Consider the following 14,609-nt stretch of genomic DNA (forward strand, 5'->3'; position numbering starts at 1 on the left):
ATGTTATACACCAGGTAGGGGGTGGTGAGGGGGGCGATGTTAGAGACCAGGTAGGGGGTGGTGAGGGGGGCGATGTTATACACTGGGTAGGGGGTGGTGAGGGGGGCGATGTTATACACCGGGTGGGGGGTGGTGAGGGGGGCGATGTTATACACCAGGTAGGGGGTGGTGAGGGAGGCCGATGTTATACACCAGGTGGGTGGTGGTGAGGGGGGCGATGTTATACACCAGGTAGGGGGTGGTGAGGGGAGCGATGTTATACACCGGGTGGGGGGTGGTGAGGGGAGCGATGTTATACACCTGGTAGGGGGCGGTGAGGGGGCCGATGTTAGACACCAGGTAGGGGGCGGTGAGGGGTCGATGTTATACACCAGGTGGGGGGCGGTGAGGGGAGCGATGTTAGACACCAGGTAGGGGGTGGTGAGGGGAGCGATGTTATACACCTGGTAGGGGGTGGTGAGGGGGGCGATGTTAGACACCATGTAGGGGGTGGTGAGGGAGGCCGATGTTATACACCAGGTGGGGGGTGGTGAGGGGGGCGATGTTATACACCAGGTAGGGGGTGGTGAGGGAGGCCGATGTTATACACCAGGTGGGGGGTGGTGAGGGGGGCGATGTTATACACCAGATAGGGGGTGGTGAGGGGGGCAATGTTATACACCGCGTAGGGGGTGGTGAGGGGGGCGATGTTATACACCAGGTAGGGGGTGGTGAGGGGAGCGATGTTATACACCGGGTAGGGGGTGATGAGGGGGGCGATGTTATACACCTGGTAGGGGGTGGTGAGGGGAGCGATGTTATACACTGGGTGGGGGGTGGTGAGGGGAGCGATGTTATACACTGGGTGGGGGGTGGTGAGGGGGGCGATGTTATACACCAGGTGGGGGGTGGTGAGGGGAGCGATGTTATACACTGGGTGGGGGGTGGTGAGAGGGGCGATGTTATACACCTGGTAGGGGGTGGTGAGGGGGGCGATGTTAGACACCAGGTAGGGGGCGGCGAGGGGAGCGATGTTATACACTGGGTGGGGGGTGGTGAGAGGGGCGATGTTATACACCTGGTAGGGGGTGGTGAGGGGGGCGATGTTAGACACCAGGTAGGGGGTGGTGAGGGGGGCGATGTTATACACCTGGTAGGGGGTGGTGAGGGGAGAGATGTTATACACCTGGTAGGGGGTGGTGAGGGGGGCGATGTTATACACCAGGTGGGGGGTGGTGAGGGGAGCGATGTTATACACCTGGTAGGGGGTGGTGAGGGGGGCGATGTTATACACCTGGTAGGGGGTGGTGAGGGGGGCGATGTTATACACCAGGTAGGGGGTGGTGAGGGGGTCGATGTTATACACCAGGTAGGGGGTGGTGAGGGGGGCGATGTTATACACCAGGTAGGGGGTGGTGAGGGGAGCGATGTTATACACCTGGTAGGGGGTGGTGAGGGGGGCGATGTTAGACACCAGGTGGGGGGTGGTGAGGGGAGCGATGTTATACACCTGGTAGGGGGTGGTGAGGGGGGCGATGTTATACACCTGGTAGGGGGTGGTGAGGGGGTCGATGTTATACACCAGGTAGGGGGTGGTGAGGGGGGCGATGTTATACACCAGGTGGGGGGTGGTGAGGGGAGAGATGTTATACACCTGGTAGGGGGTGGTGAGGGGGGAGATGTTAGACACCAGGTGGGGGGTAGTGAGGGGAGCGATGTTATACACCTGGTAGGGGGTGGTGAGGGGGGCGATGTTAGACACCAGGTGGGGGGTGGTGAGGGGAGCGATGTTATACACCTGGTAGGGGGTGGTGAGGGGGGCAATGTTATACACCTGGTAGGGGGTGGTGAGGGGGGCGATGTTATACACCAGGTAGGGGGTGGTGAGGGGGGCGATGTTATACACCAGGTAGGGGGTGGTGAGGGGGTCGATGTTATACACCAGGTAGGGGGTGGTGAGGGGGGCGATGTTATACACCAGGTGGGGGGTGGTGAGGGGAGCGATGTTATACACCTGGTAGGGGGTGGTGAGGGGGGCAATGTTAGACACCAGGTGGGGGGTGGTGAGGGGAGCGATGTTATACACCAGGTAGGGGGTGGTGAGGGGGGCGATGTTATACACCAGGTGGGGGGTGGTGAGGGGGGCGATGTTATACACCAGGTGGGGGGAGGTGAGGGGGGCGATGTTATACACCAGGTAGGGGGTGGTGAGGGGAGCGATGTTAGACACCAGGTGGGGGGTGGTGAGGGGAGCGATGTTAGACACCAGGTGGGGGGTGGTGAGGGGAGCGATGTTATACACCAGGTAGGGGGTGGTGAGGGGGGCGATGTTATACACCAGGTGGGGGGTGGTGAGGGGGGCGATGTTATACACCAGGTGGGGGGAGGTGAGGGGGGCGATGTTATACACCAGGTAGGGGGTGGTGAGGGGGGCGATGTTATACACCTGGTAGGGGGTGGTGAGGGGAGCGATGTTATACACCGGGTAGGGGGTGGTGAGGGGAGCGATGTTAGACACCAGGTAGGGGGCGGTGAGGGGAGCGATGTTATACACCGGGTAGGGGGTGGTGAGGGGAGCGATGTTATACACCAGGTGGGGGGTGGTGAGGGGGGCGATGTTAGACACCAGGTAGGGGGTGGTGAGGGGAGCGATGTTAGACACCAGGTAGGGGGAGGTGAGGGGGGCGATGTTATACACCAGGTAGGGGGTGGTGAGGGGAGCGATGTTAGACACCAGGTGGGGGGTGGTGAGGGGAGCGATGTTATACACTAGGTAGGGGGTGGTGAGGGGAGCGATGTTATACACCAGGTAGGGGGTGGTGAGGGGGGCGATGTTATACACCAGGTGGGGGGTGGTGAGGGGGGCGATGTTATACACCAGGTGGGGGGTGGTGAGGGGGGCGATGTTATACACTGGGTGGGGGGTGGTGAGGGGAGCGATGTTATACACCAGGTAGGGGGTGGTGAGGGGGGCGATGTTATACACCAGGTGGGGGGTGGTGAGGGGAGCGATGTTATACACTAGGTAGGGGGTGGTGAGGGGAGCGATGTTATACACCAGGTAGGGGGTGGTGAGGGGGGCGATGTTATACACCAGGTGGGGGGTGGTGAGGGGGGCGATGTTATACACCAGGTGGGGGGTGGTGAGGGGGGCGATGTTATACACCGGGTGGGGGGTGGTGAGGGGGGCGATGTTATACACCGGGGGGGGGGGGGGTGAGCCATGCAGGGGCCAATGTTATACATCGGAGGGGGGGGGCAAAGAGGTCGATATTATTGACCAGGGGCAATACCACTGAAGAGGACCCCGGAATTAAGTGATGCAGATGTGTGGCCGCACTTTTCTCTATCGCCTCTATATATCATAGTCTCTTACTTGCACGGCTTCTACCACCATTTGTCACACTTCTCATTCTTGTTGGGAATCTGACAGGATCATTTACCATCCTAATTAACAGGGGAGTCAGATATCAGACATATAATCACAAAAAGACCTCCATTAGATTGCGCCATGCCTGGCATCTCCGCTCAGTGTCAGCTGCTCTGTGCCCTGGATGGCGGCCCGGACCCTGCAGCGGGGGACTTGGCTATTATATGGTTCCTGTGATGACAGACTCGGAGTCCAGGGATAGCAGCCCCCTCACACTCAGGACATCAGGCCCATTAATGTCATTTCTCTTACAGTTGTCAGCGCAGGTTCTAGAGAAGAAAAATGTTGGATTTGGGCTTCTGGATTCAAGGAAAAATGCAAAAGTTGCCAAGAAACTCGGTAAATTCTAAAGTCAAAGATTTTTCAATTCAAACTACAACTTCCACCGTGTTCCTGTCTGTTGTCCCCTGTGTGATGGTGATTGTGTCTTGCACGTCTTCTCGGAGTGATTGTTTATCCACAGGTTGTGTCACCGGTGTGATCAACCTTCATGTTGTATCCTCGGTGTGATGGAGTTGTGAATTGTCTCATTTTCGCTTTGTCATTGTGTATCGTGATGTATCCTCACATTGTGTCCTTAGTGTGATGGAGAATGTGTCTTTTTACATTTTCTTAGAGTGATTGTGTATCCGCAGGTTAAATCCCCGGTGTCGTTGTGTATTCTCGGTGTGATGGTGACTATGTACCTTCACATTGTCTCCTCTGTGTGATGGTGACTATGTACCTTCACGTTGTCTCCTCGGTGTGATGGTGACTATGTACCTTCACATTGTCTCCTCTGTGTGATGGTGACTATGTACCTTCACGTTGTCTCCTCTATGTGATGGTGACTATGTACCTTCACGTTGTCTCCTCTATGTGATGGTGACTATGTACCTTCATGTTGTCTCTTCTGTGTGATGGTGACTATGTACCTTCATGTTGTCTCTTCTGTGTGATGGTGACTATGTACCTTCATGTTGTCTCTTCTGTGTGATAGTGACTATGTACCTTCACATTGTCTCGTCTGTGTGATGGTGACTATGTACCTTCACGTTGTCTCCTCTGTGTGATGGTGACTATGTACCTTCACGTTGTCTCCTCTGTGTGATGGTGACTATGTACCTTCACGTTGTCTCTTCTGTGTGATGGTGACTATGTACCTTCACGTTGTCTCTTCTGTGTGATGGTGACTATGTACCTTCATGTTGTCTCCTCTGTGTGATGGTGACTATGTACCTTCACGTTGTCTCCTCTATGTGATGGTGACTATGTACCTTCACGTTGTCTCTTCTGTGTGATGGTGACTATGTACCTTCATGTTGTCTCTTCTGTGTGATGGTGACTATGTACCTTCATGTTGTCTCTTCTGTGTGATGGTGACTATGTACCTTCACGTTGTCTCCTCTGTGTGATGGTGACTATGTACCTTCATGTTGTCTCTTCTGTTGATGGTGACTATGTACCTTCACGTTGTCTCTTCTGTGTGATGGTGACTATGTACCTTCATGTTGTCTCTTCTGTGTGATGGTGACTATGTACCTTCACGTTGTCTCTTCTGTGTGATGGTGACTATGTACCTTCACGTTGTCTCTTCTGTGTGATGGTGACTATGTACCTTCACGTTGTCTCCTCTGTGCGATGGTGACTATGTACCTTCACATTGTCTCCTCGGTGTGATGGTGACTATGTACCTTCATGTTGTCTCTTCTGTGTGATGGTGACTATGTACCTTCACGTTGTCTCTTCTGTGTGATGGTGACTATGTACCTTCACGTTGTCTCCTCTGTGTGATTGTGACTATGTACCTTCATGTTGTCTCTTCTGTGTGATGGTGACTATGTACATTCATGTTTTCTCCTCTGTGTGATGGTGACTATGTACCTTCACGTTCCCTCCTCTGTGTGATGGTGACTATGTACCTTCACATTGTCTCCTCTGTGTGATGATGACTATGTACCTTCACATTGTCTCTTCTGTGTGATGATGACCATGTACCTTCACGTTGTCTCCTCTGTGTGATGGTGACTATGTACCTTCACGTTGTCTCCTCTGTGTGATGGTGACTCTGTACCTTCATGTTCTCTCCTCTGTGTGATGGTGACTATGTACCTTCACATTGTCTCATATGTGTGATGGTGACATTGTACCTTCACGTTGTCTCCTCTGTGTGATGGTGACTATGCACCTTCATGTTGTCTCTTTTGTGTGATGATGACTATATAACTTCAAGTTGTCTCCTCTGTGTGATGGTGACTATGTACCTTCACGTTGTCTACTCTGTGTGATGGTGACTATGTACCTTCACGTTGTCTCTTCTGTGTGATGGTAACTATGTACCTTTATGTTGTCTCTTTTGTGTGATGATGACTACATACCTTCAAGTTGTCTCCTCTGTGTGATGGTGACTATGTACCTTCACGTTGTCTCCTCTATGTGATGGTGACTATGTACCTTCATGTTGTCTCCTCTGTGCGATGGTGACTATGTACCTTCACATTGTCTCCTCTGTGGGATGGTGACTATGTACCTTCACGTTGTCTCCTCTGTGTGATGTTGACTATGTACTTTCACATTGTCTCCTCTGTGTGATGGTGACTATGTACCTTCACATTGTCTCCTCTGTGTGATGGTGACTATGTACCTTCACGTTGTCTCTTCTGTGTGATGGTGACTATGTACCTTCACGTTGTCTCTTCTGTGTGATGGTGACTATGTACCTTCACGTTGTCTCTTCTGTGTGATGGTGACTATGTACCTTCACATTGTCTCTCCTGTGTGATGGTGACTATGTACCTTCACATTGTCTCTTCTGTGTGATGGTGACTATGTACTTTCACATTGTCTCCTCTGTGTGATGGTGACTATGTACCTTCACATTGTCTCCTCTGTGTGATGGTGATTATGTACCTTCACGTTGTCTCTTCTGTGTGATGGTGACTATGTACCTTCACGTTGTCTCTTCTGTGTGATGGTGACTATGTACCTTCACCTTGTCTCTTCTGTGTGATGGTGACTATGTACCTTCACATTGTCTCTCCTGTGTGATGGTGACTAGGTACCTTCACGTTGTCTCCTCTGTGTGATGATGACTATGTAACTTCACGTTGTCTCCTCTGTGTGATGGTGACTATGTACCTTCACGTTGTCTCCTCTGTGTGATGGTGACTATGTACCTTCACGTTGTCTCCTCTGTGTGATGGTGACTATAAACTTTCACATGGTCTCCTCTGTGTGATGGTGACTATGTACCTTCACATTGTCTCCTCTGTGTGATGGTGACTATGTACCTTCATGTTGTCTCTTCTGTGTGATGGTGACTATGTACCTTCACATTGTCTCCTCTGTGTGATGGTGACTATGTACCTTCACGTTGTCTCTTCTGTGTGATGGTGACTATGTACCTTCATGTTGTCTCCTCTGTGTGATGGTGACTATGTAGCTTCACATGGTCTCTTCTGTGTGATGGTGACTATGTACCTTCAGGTTGTCTCCTCTATGTGATGGTGACTATGTACCTTTACGGTTTCTCCTCTGTGTGATGGTGACTATGTACCTTCACGTTGTCTCCTCTGTGTGATGGTAACTATGTACCTTCACGTTGTCTCCTCTGTGTGATGGTAACCATGTACCTTCACGTTGTCTCCTCTGTGTGATGGTGACTATGTACCTTCATGTTGTCTCCTCTGTGTGATGGTGACTATGTATCTTCACGTTGTCTCCTCTGTGTGATAGTGACTATGTACCTTCACATTCTCTACTGTGTGTGATGGTGACTATGTACCTTCATGCTCTCTCCTATGTGTGATGGTGACTATGTACCTTCACGTTGTCTCCTCTATGTGATGGTGACTATGTACCTTCACGTTGTCTCCTCTATGTGATGGTGACTATGTACCTTCACGTTGTCTCCTCTATGTGATGGTGACTATGTACCTTCACGTTGTCTCCTCTGTGTGATGGTGACTATATACCTTCACGTTGTCTCCTCTGTGTAATGGTGACTATGTACCTTCACATTGTCTCCTCTGTGTGATGGTGACTATGTACCTTCACGTTGTCTCCTCTGTTTAATGGTGACTATGTACCTTCACATTGTCTCCTCTGTGTGATGGTGACTATGTACCTTCATGTTGTCTCTTTTGTGTGATGATGACTATGTTCCTTCATGTTCTCTCCTCTGTGTGATGGTGACTATGTACCTTCACATTGTCTCTTCTGTGTTATGGTGACTATGTACCTTCACTTTGTCTCATATGTGTGATGGTGACTTTGTACCTTCACGTTGTCTCCTCTGTGTGATGGTGACTATGTACATTCATGTTGTCTCTTTTGTGTGATGATGACTATATACCTTCACGTTGTCTCTTCTGTGTGATGGTGACTATGTACCTTCACATTGTCTCCTATGTGTGATGGTGACTATGTACCTTCACGATGTCTCCTCTGTGTGATGGTGACTATGTACCTTCATGTTCTCTCCTCTGTGTGATGGTGACTATATACCTTCACATTCTCTCCTCTGTGTGATGGTGACTATGTACCTTCATGTTCTTTCCTCTGTGTGATGGTGACTATGTACCTTCACGTTGTCTCCTCTGTGTGATGGTGACTATGTACCTTCACGTTGTCTCCTCTGTGTGATGGTGACTATGTACCTTCATGTTCTCTCCTCTGTGTGATGGTGACTATGTACCTTCATGTTCTCTCCTCTGTGTGATGGTGACTATATACCTTCACGTTGTCTCTTCTGTGTGATGGTGACTATGTACCTTCACATTGTCTCCTATGTGTGATGGTGACTATGTACGTTCACGTTGTCTCCTCTGTGTGATGGTGACTATGTACCTTCATGTTCTCTCCTCTGTGTGATGGTGACTATATACCTTCACATTCTCTCCTCTGTGTGATGGTGACTATGTACCTTCACGTTGTCTCCTCTGTGTGATTGTGACTATGTACCTTCACGTTGTCTCCTCTGTGTGATGGTGACTATATACCTTCACGTTGTCTCCTCTGTGTGATGGTGACTATGTACCTTCACGTTGTCTCTTCTGTGTGATGGTGACTATGTACTTTCACATTGTCTCTTCTGTGTGATGGTGACTATGTACCTTCATGTTTTCTCCTCTGTGTGATGGTGACTATGTAGCTTCACATGGTCTCTTCTGTGTGATGGTGACTATGTACCTTCAGGTTGTCTCCTCTATGTGATGGTGACTATGTACCTTCACGTTGTCTCCTCTGTGTGATGGTGACTATGTACCTTCACGTTGTCTCCTCTGTGTGATGGTAACTATGTAGCTTCACGTTGTCTCCTCTGTGTGATGGTAACTATGTACCTTCACGTTGTCTCCTCTGTGTGATGGTGACTATGTACCTTCATGTTGTCTCCTCTGTGTGATGGTGACTATGTACCTTCACATTGTCTCCTCTGTGTGATGGTGACTATGTACCTTTACATTCTCTACTCTGTGTGATGGGGACTATGTATCTTCACGTTGTCTCCTCTGTGTGATTGTGACTATGTACCTTCACATTGTCTCCTCTTTGTGATGGTGACTATGTACCTTCACATTGTCTCCTCTATGTGATGGTGACTATGTACCTTCACATTCTCTACTCTGTGTGATGGTGACTATGTACCTTCACGTTGTCTCCTCTGTGTGTTGGTGACTATGTACCTTCATGTTCTCTCCTCTGTGTGATGGTGACTATGTACCTTCACATTGTCTCTCCTGTGTGATGGTGACTATGTACCTTCACGTTGTCTCCTCTGTGTAATGGTGACTATGTACCTTCACATTCTCTACTCTGTGTGATGGTGACTATGTACCTTCATGCTCTCTCCTATGTGTGATGGTGACTATGTACCTTCACGTTGTCTCCTCTATGTGATGGTGACTATGTACCTTCACGTTGTCTCCTCTATGTGATGGTGACTATGTACCTTCACGTTGTCTCCTCTATGTGATGGTAACTATGTACCTTCACGTTGTCTCCTCTGTGTGATGGTAACTATGTACCTTCACGTTGTCTCCTCTGTGTGATGGTGACTATGTACCTTCATGTTGTCTCCTCTGTGTGATGGTGACTATGTACCTTCACATTGTCTCCTCTGTATGATGGTGACTATGTACCTTTAAATTCTCTACTCTGTGTGATGGTGACTATGTATCTTCACGTTGTCTCCTCTGTGTGATGGTGACTATGTACCTTCACATTGTCTCCTCTGTGTGATGGTGACTATGTACCTTCACGTTGTCTCCTCTTTGTGATGGTGACTATGTACCTTCACATTGTCTCCTCTGTGTGATGGTGACTATGTACCTTCACATTCTCTACTCTGTGTGATGGTGAATATGTACCTTCACGTTGTCTCCTCTGTGTGTTGGTGACTATGTACCTTCATGTTCTCTCCTCTGTGTGATGGTGACTATGTACCTTCACATTGTCTCTCCTGTGTGATGGTGACTATGTACCTTCACGTTGTCTCCTCTGTGTAATGGTGACTATGTACCTTCATATTCTCTACTCTGTGTGATGGTGACTATGTACCTTCATGCTCTCTCCTATGTGTGATGGTGACTATGTACCTTCACGTTGTCTCCTCTATGTGATGGTGACTATGTACCTTCACGTTGTCTCCTCTATGTGATGGTGACTATGTACCTTCACGTTGTCTCCTCAATGTGATGGTGACTATGTACCTTCACGTTGTCTCCTCTGTGTGATGGTGACTATATACCTTCACGTTGTCTCCTCTGTGTAATGGTGACTATGTACCTTCACATTGTCTCCTCTGTGTGATGGTGACTATGTACCTTCACGTTGTCTCCTCTGTTTAATGGTGACTATGTACCTTCACATTGTCTCCTCTGTGTGATGGTGACTATGTACCTTAATGTTGTCTCTTCTGTGTGATGGTGACTATGTACCTTCATGTTCTCTCCTCTGTGTGATGGTGACTATGTACCTTCACATTGTCTCTTCTGTGTGATGGTGACTATGTACCTTCACATTGTCTCATATGTGTGATGGTGACTTTGTACCTTCACGTTGTCTCCTCTGTGTGATGGTGACTATGTACCTTCATGTTGTCTCTTTTGTGTGGTGATGACTATATACCTTCACGTTGTCTCTTCTGTGTGATGGTGACTATGTACCTTCACATTGTCTCCTATGTGTGATGGTGACTATGTACCTTCACGATGTCTCCTCTGTGTGATGGTGACTATGTACCTTCATGTTCTCTCCTCTATGTGATGGTGACTATATACCTTCACATTCTCTCCTCTGTGTGATGGTGACTATGTACCTTCATGTTCTTTCCTCTTTGTGATGGTGACTATGTACCTTCACGTTGTCTCCTCTGTGTGATGGTGACTATGTACCTTCACGTTGTCTCCTCTGTGTGATGGGGACTATGTACCTTTATGTTCTCTCCTCTGTGTGATGGTGACTATGTACCTTCATGTTCTCTCCTCTGTGTGATGGTGACTATATACCTTCACGTTGTCTCTTCTGTGTGATGGTGACTATGTACCTTCACATTGTCTCCTCTGTGTGATGGTGACTATGTACCTTCACGTTGTCTCCTCTGTGTGATGGTGACTATGTACCTTCACGTTCTCTCCTCTGTGTGATGGTGACTATGTACCTTCACGTTGTCCCCTCTGTGTGATTGTGACTATGTACCTTCACGTTGTCTCCTCTGTGTGATGGTGACTATGTACCTTCACGTTGTCTCCTCTGTGCGTTGTCTCCTCTGTGTGATGGTGACTATGTACCTTCATGTTCTCTTCTCTGTGTGATGGTGACTATGTACCTTCACGTTGTCCCCTCTGTGTGATTGTGACTATATACCTTCACATTCTCTCCTCTGTGTGATGGTGACTATGTACCTTCACGTTGTCTCCTCTGTGTGATGGTGACTATGTACCTTCACATGGTCTCCTCTGTGTGATGGTGACTATGTAACTTCACGTTGTCTCCTCTGTGTGATGGTGACTATGTACCTTCACGTTGTCTCCTCTGTGTGATGGTGACTATGTACCTTCATGTTGTCTCCTCTGTGTGATGGTGACTATGTACCTTCACGTTGTCTCCTCTGTGTGATGGTGACTATGTACTTTCACATGGTCTCCTCTGTGTGATGGTGACTATGTACCTTCACATTGTCTCCTCTGTGTGATGGTGACTATGTACCTTCACATTGTCTCCTCTGTGTGATGGTGACTATGTACCTTCACGTTGTCTCCTCTTTGTGATGGTGACTATGTACCTTCACATTGTCTCCTCTGTGTGATGGTGACTATGTACCTTCACATTCTCTACTCTGTGTGATGGTGACTATGTACCTTCACGTTGTCTCCTCTGTGTGTTGGTGACTATGTACCTTTATGTTCTCTCCTCTGTGTGATGGTGACTATGTACCTTCACATTGTCTCTCCTGTGTGATGGTGACTATGTACCTTCACGTTGTCTCCTCTGTGTAATGGTGACTATATACCTTCACATTCTCTACTCTGTGTGATGGTGACTATGTACCTTCATGCTCTCTCCTATGTGTGATGGTGACTATGTACCTTCATGTTCTCTCCTCTGTGTGATGGTGACTATGTACCTTCACATTGTCTCTCCTGTGTGATGGTGACTATGTACCTTCACGTTGTCTCCTCTGTGTGATGGTGACTATGTACCTTCATGTTCTCTCCTCTGTGTGATGGTGACTATGTACCTTCATGTTCTCTCCTCTGTGTGATGGTGACTATATACCTTCACGTTGTCTCTTCTGTGTGATGGTGACTATGTACCTTCACATTGTCTCCTATGTGTGATGGTGACTATGTACGTTCACGTTGTCTCCTCTGTGTGATGGTGACTATGTACCTTCAAGTTCTCTCCTCTGTGTGATGGTGACTATATACCTTCACATTCTCTCCTCTGTGTGATGGTGACTATGTACCTTCACGTTGTCTCCTCTGTGTGATTGTGACTATGTACCTTCACATTGTCTCCTCTGTGTGATGGTGACTATGTACCTTCACGTTGTCTCTTCTGTGTGATGGTGACTATGTACTTTCACATTGTCTCTTCTGTGTGATGGTGACTATGTACCTTCATGTTTTCTCCTCTGCGTGATGGTGACTATGTAGCTTCACATGGTCTCTTCTGTGTGATGGTGACTATGTACCTTCAGGTTGTCTCCTCTATGTGATGGTGACTATGTCCCTTCACGTTGTCTCCTCTGTGTGATGGTGACTATGTACCTTCACGTTGTCTCCTCTGTGTGATGGTAACTATGTAGCTTCACGTTGTCTCCTCTGTGTGATGGTAACTATGTACCTTCACTTTGTCTCCTCTGTGTGATGGTGACTATGTACCTTCATGTTGTCTCCTCTGTGTGATGGTGACTATGTACCTTCACATGGTCTCCTCTGTGTGATGGTGACTATGTACCTTTACATTCTCTACTCTGTGTGATGGTGACTATGTATCTTCACGTTGTCTCCTCTGTGTGATTGTGACTATGTACCTTCACATTGTCTCCTCTTTGTGATGGTGACTATGTACCTTCACATTGTCTCCTCTATGTGATGGTGACTATGTACCTTCACATTCTCTACTCTGTGTGATGGTGACTATGTACCTTCACGTTGTCTCCTCTGTGTGTTGGTGACTATGTACCTTCATGTTCTCTCCTCTGTGTGATGGTGACTATATACCTTCACATTCTCTCCTCTGTGTGATGGTGACTATGTACCTTGATGTTCTTTCCTCTTTGTGATGGTGACTATGTACCTTCACGTTGTCTCCTCTGTGTGATGGTGACTATGTACCTTCACGTTGTCTCCTCTGTGTGATGGTGACTATGTACCTTCATGTTCTCTCCTCTGTGTGATGGTGACTATGTACCTTCATGTTCTCTCCTCTGTGTGATGGTGACTATATACCTTCACGTTGTCTCTTCTGTGTGATGGTGACTATGTACCTTCACATTGTCTCCTCTGTGTGATGGTGACTATGTACCTTCACGTTGTCTCCTCTGTGTGATGGTGACTATGTACCTTCACGTTCTCTCCTCTGTGTGATGGTGACTATGTACCTTCACGTTGTCCCCTCTGTGTGATTGTGACTATGTACCTTCACGTTGTCTCCTCTGTGTGATGGTGACTATGTACCTTCACGTTGTCTCCTCTGTGCGTTGTCTCCTCTGTGTGATGGTGACTATGTTCCTTCATGTTCTCTTCTCTGTGTGATGGTGACTATATACCTTCACATTCTCTCCTCTGTGTGATGGTGACTATGTACCTTCACGTTGTCTCCTCTGTGTGATGGTGACTATGTACCTTCACATGGTCTCCTCTGTGTGATGGTGACTATGTAACTTCACGTTGTCTCCTCTGTGTGATGGTGACTATGTACCTTCACGTTGTCTCCTCTGTGTGATGGTGACTATGTACCTTCACGTTGTCTCCTCTGTGTGATGGTGACTATGTACCTTCACGTTGTCTCCTCTGTGTGATGGTGACTATGTACTTTCACATGGTCTCCTCTGTGTGATGGTGACTATGTACCTTCACATTGTCTCCTCTGTGTGATGGTGACTATGTACCTTCACATTGTCTCCTCTGTGTGATGGTGACTATGTACATTCACGTTGTCTCCTCTTTGTGATGGTGACTATGTACCTTCACATTGTCTCCTCTGTGTGATGGTGACTATGTACCTTCACATTCTCTACTCTGTGTGATGGTGACTATGTACCTTCACGTTGTCTCCTCTGTGTGTTGGTGACTATGTACCTTTATGTTCTCTCCTCTGTGTGATGGTGACTATGTACCTTCACATTGTCTCTCCTGTGTGATGGTGACTATGTACCTTCACGTTGTCTCCTCTGTGTAATGGTGACTATGTACCTTCACATTCTCTACTCTGTGTGATGGTGACTATGTACCTTCATGCTCTCTCCTATGTGTGATGGTGACTATGTACCTTCATGTTCTCTCCTCTGTGTGATGGTGACTATGTACCTTCACATTGTCTCTCCTGTGTGATGGTGACTATGTACCTTCACGTTGTCTCCTCTGTGTGATGGTGACTATGTACCTTCATGTTCTCTCCTCTGTGTGATGGTGACTATATACCTTCACGTTGTCTCTTCTGTGTGATGGTGACTATGTACCTTCACATTGTCTCCTATGTGTGATGGTGACTA

The 14,609-nt window shown here is 48.2% G+C and overlaps 1 protein-coding gene across 4 annotated transcripts in view; it reads left to right on the forward strand.

Annotated features, from left to right (window-relative positions):
• CASQ2 (calsequestrin 2) overlaps window positions 1-14,609 on the forward strand; it is a 189,594-nt gene that overhangs the window by 45,967 nt on the left and 129,018 nt on the right. For all 4 annotated transcript variants that reach the window (XM_073670897.1, XM_073670899.1, XM_073670898.1 and 1 more), the window contains exon 2: window positions 3,664-3,748. In XM_073670897.1, coding sequence (XP_073526998.1) covers window positions 3,664-3,748 — 85 coding nt within the window. The remainder of the gene's footprint in view (window positions 1-3,663; window positions 3,749-14,609) is intronic.

Source organism: Phyllobates terribilis, unplaced genomic scaffold (genome assembly GCF_046119375.1).
Source record: "Phyllobates terribilis strain yellow unplaced genomic scaffold, ASM4611937v1 Scaffold_2__4_contigs__length_985480577, whole genome shotgun sequence".
NCBI classification, from domain to species: domain Eukaryota; kingdom Metazoa; phylum Chordata; class Amphibia; order Anura; family Dendrobatidae; genus Phyllobates; species Phyllobates terribilis.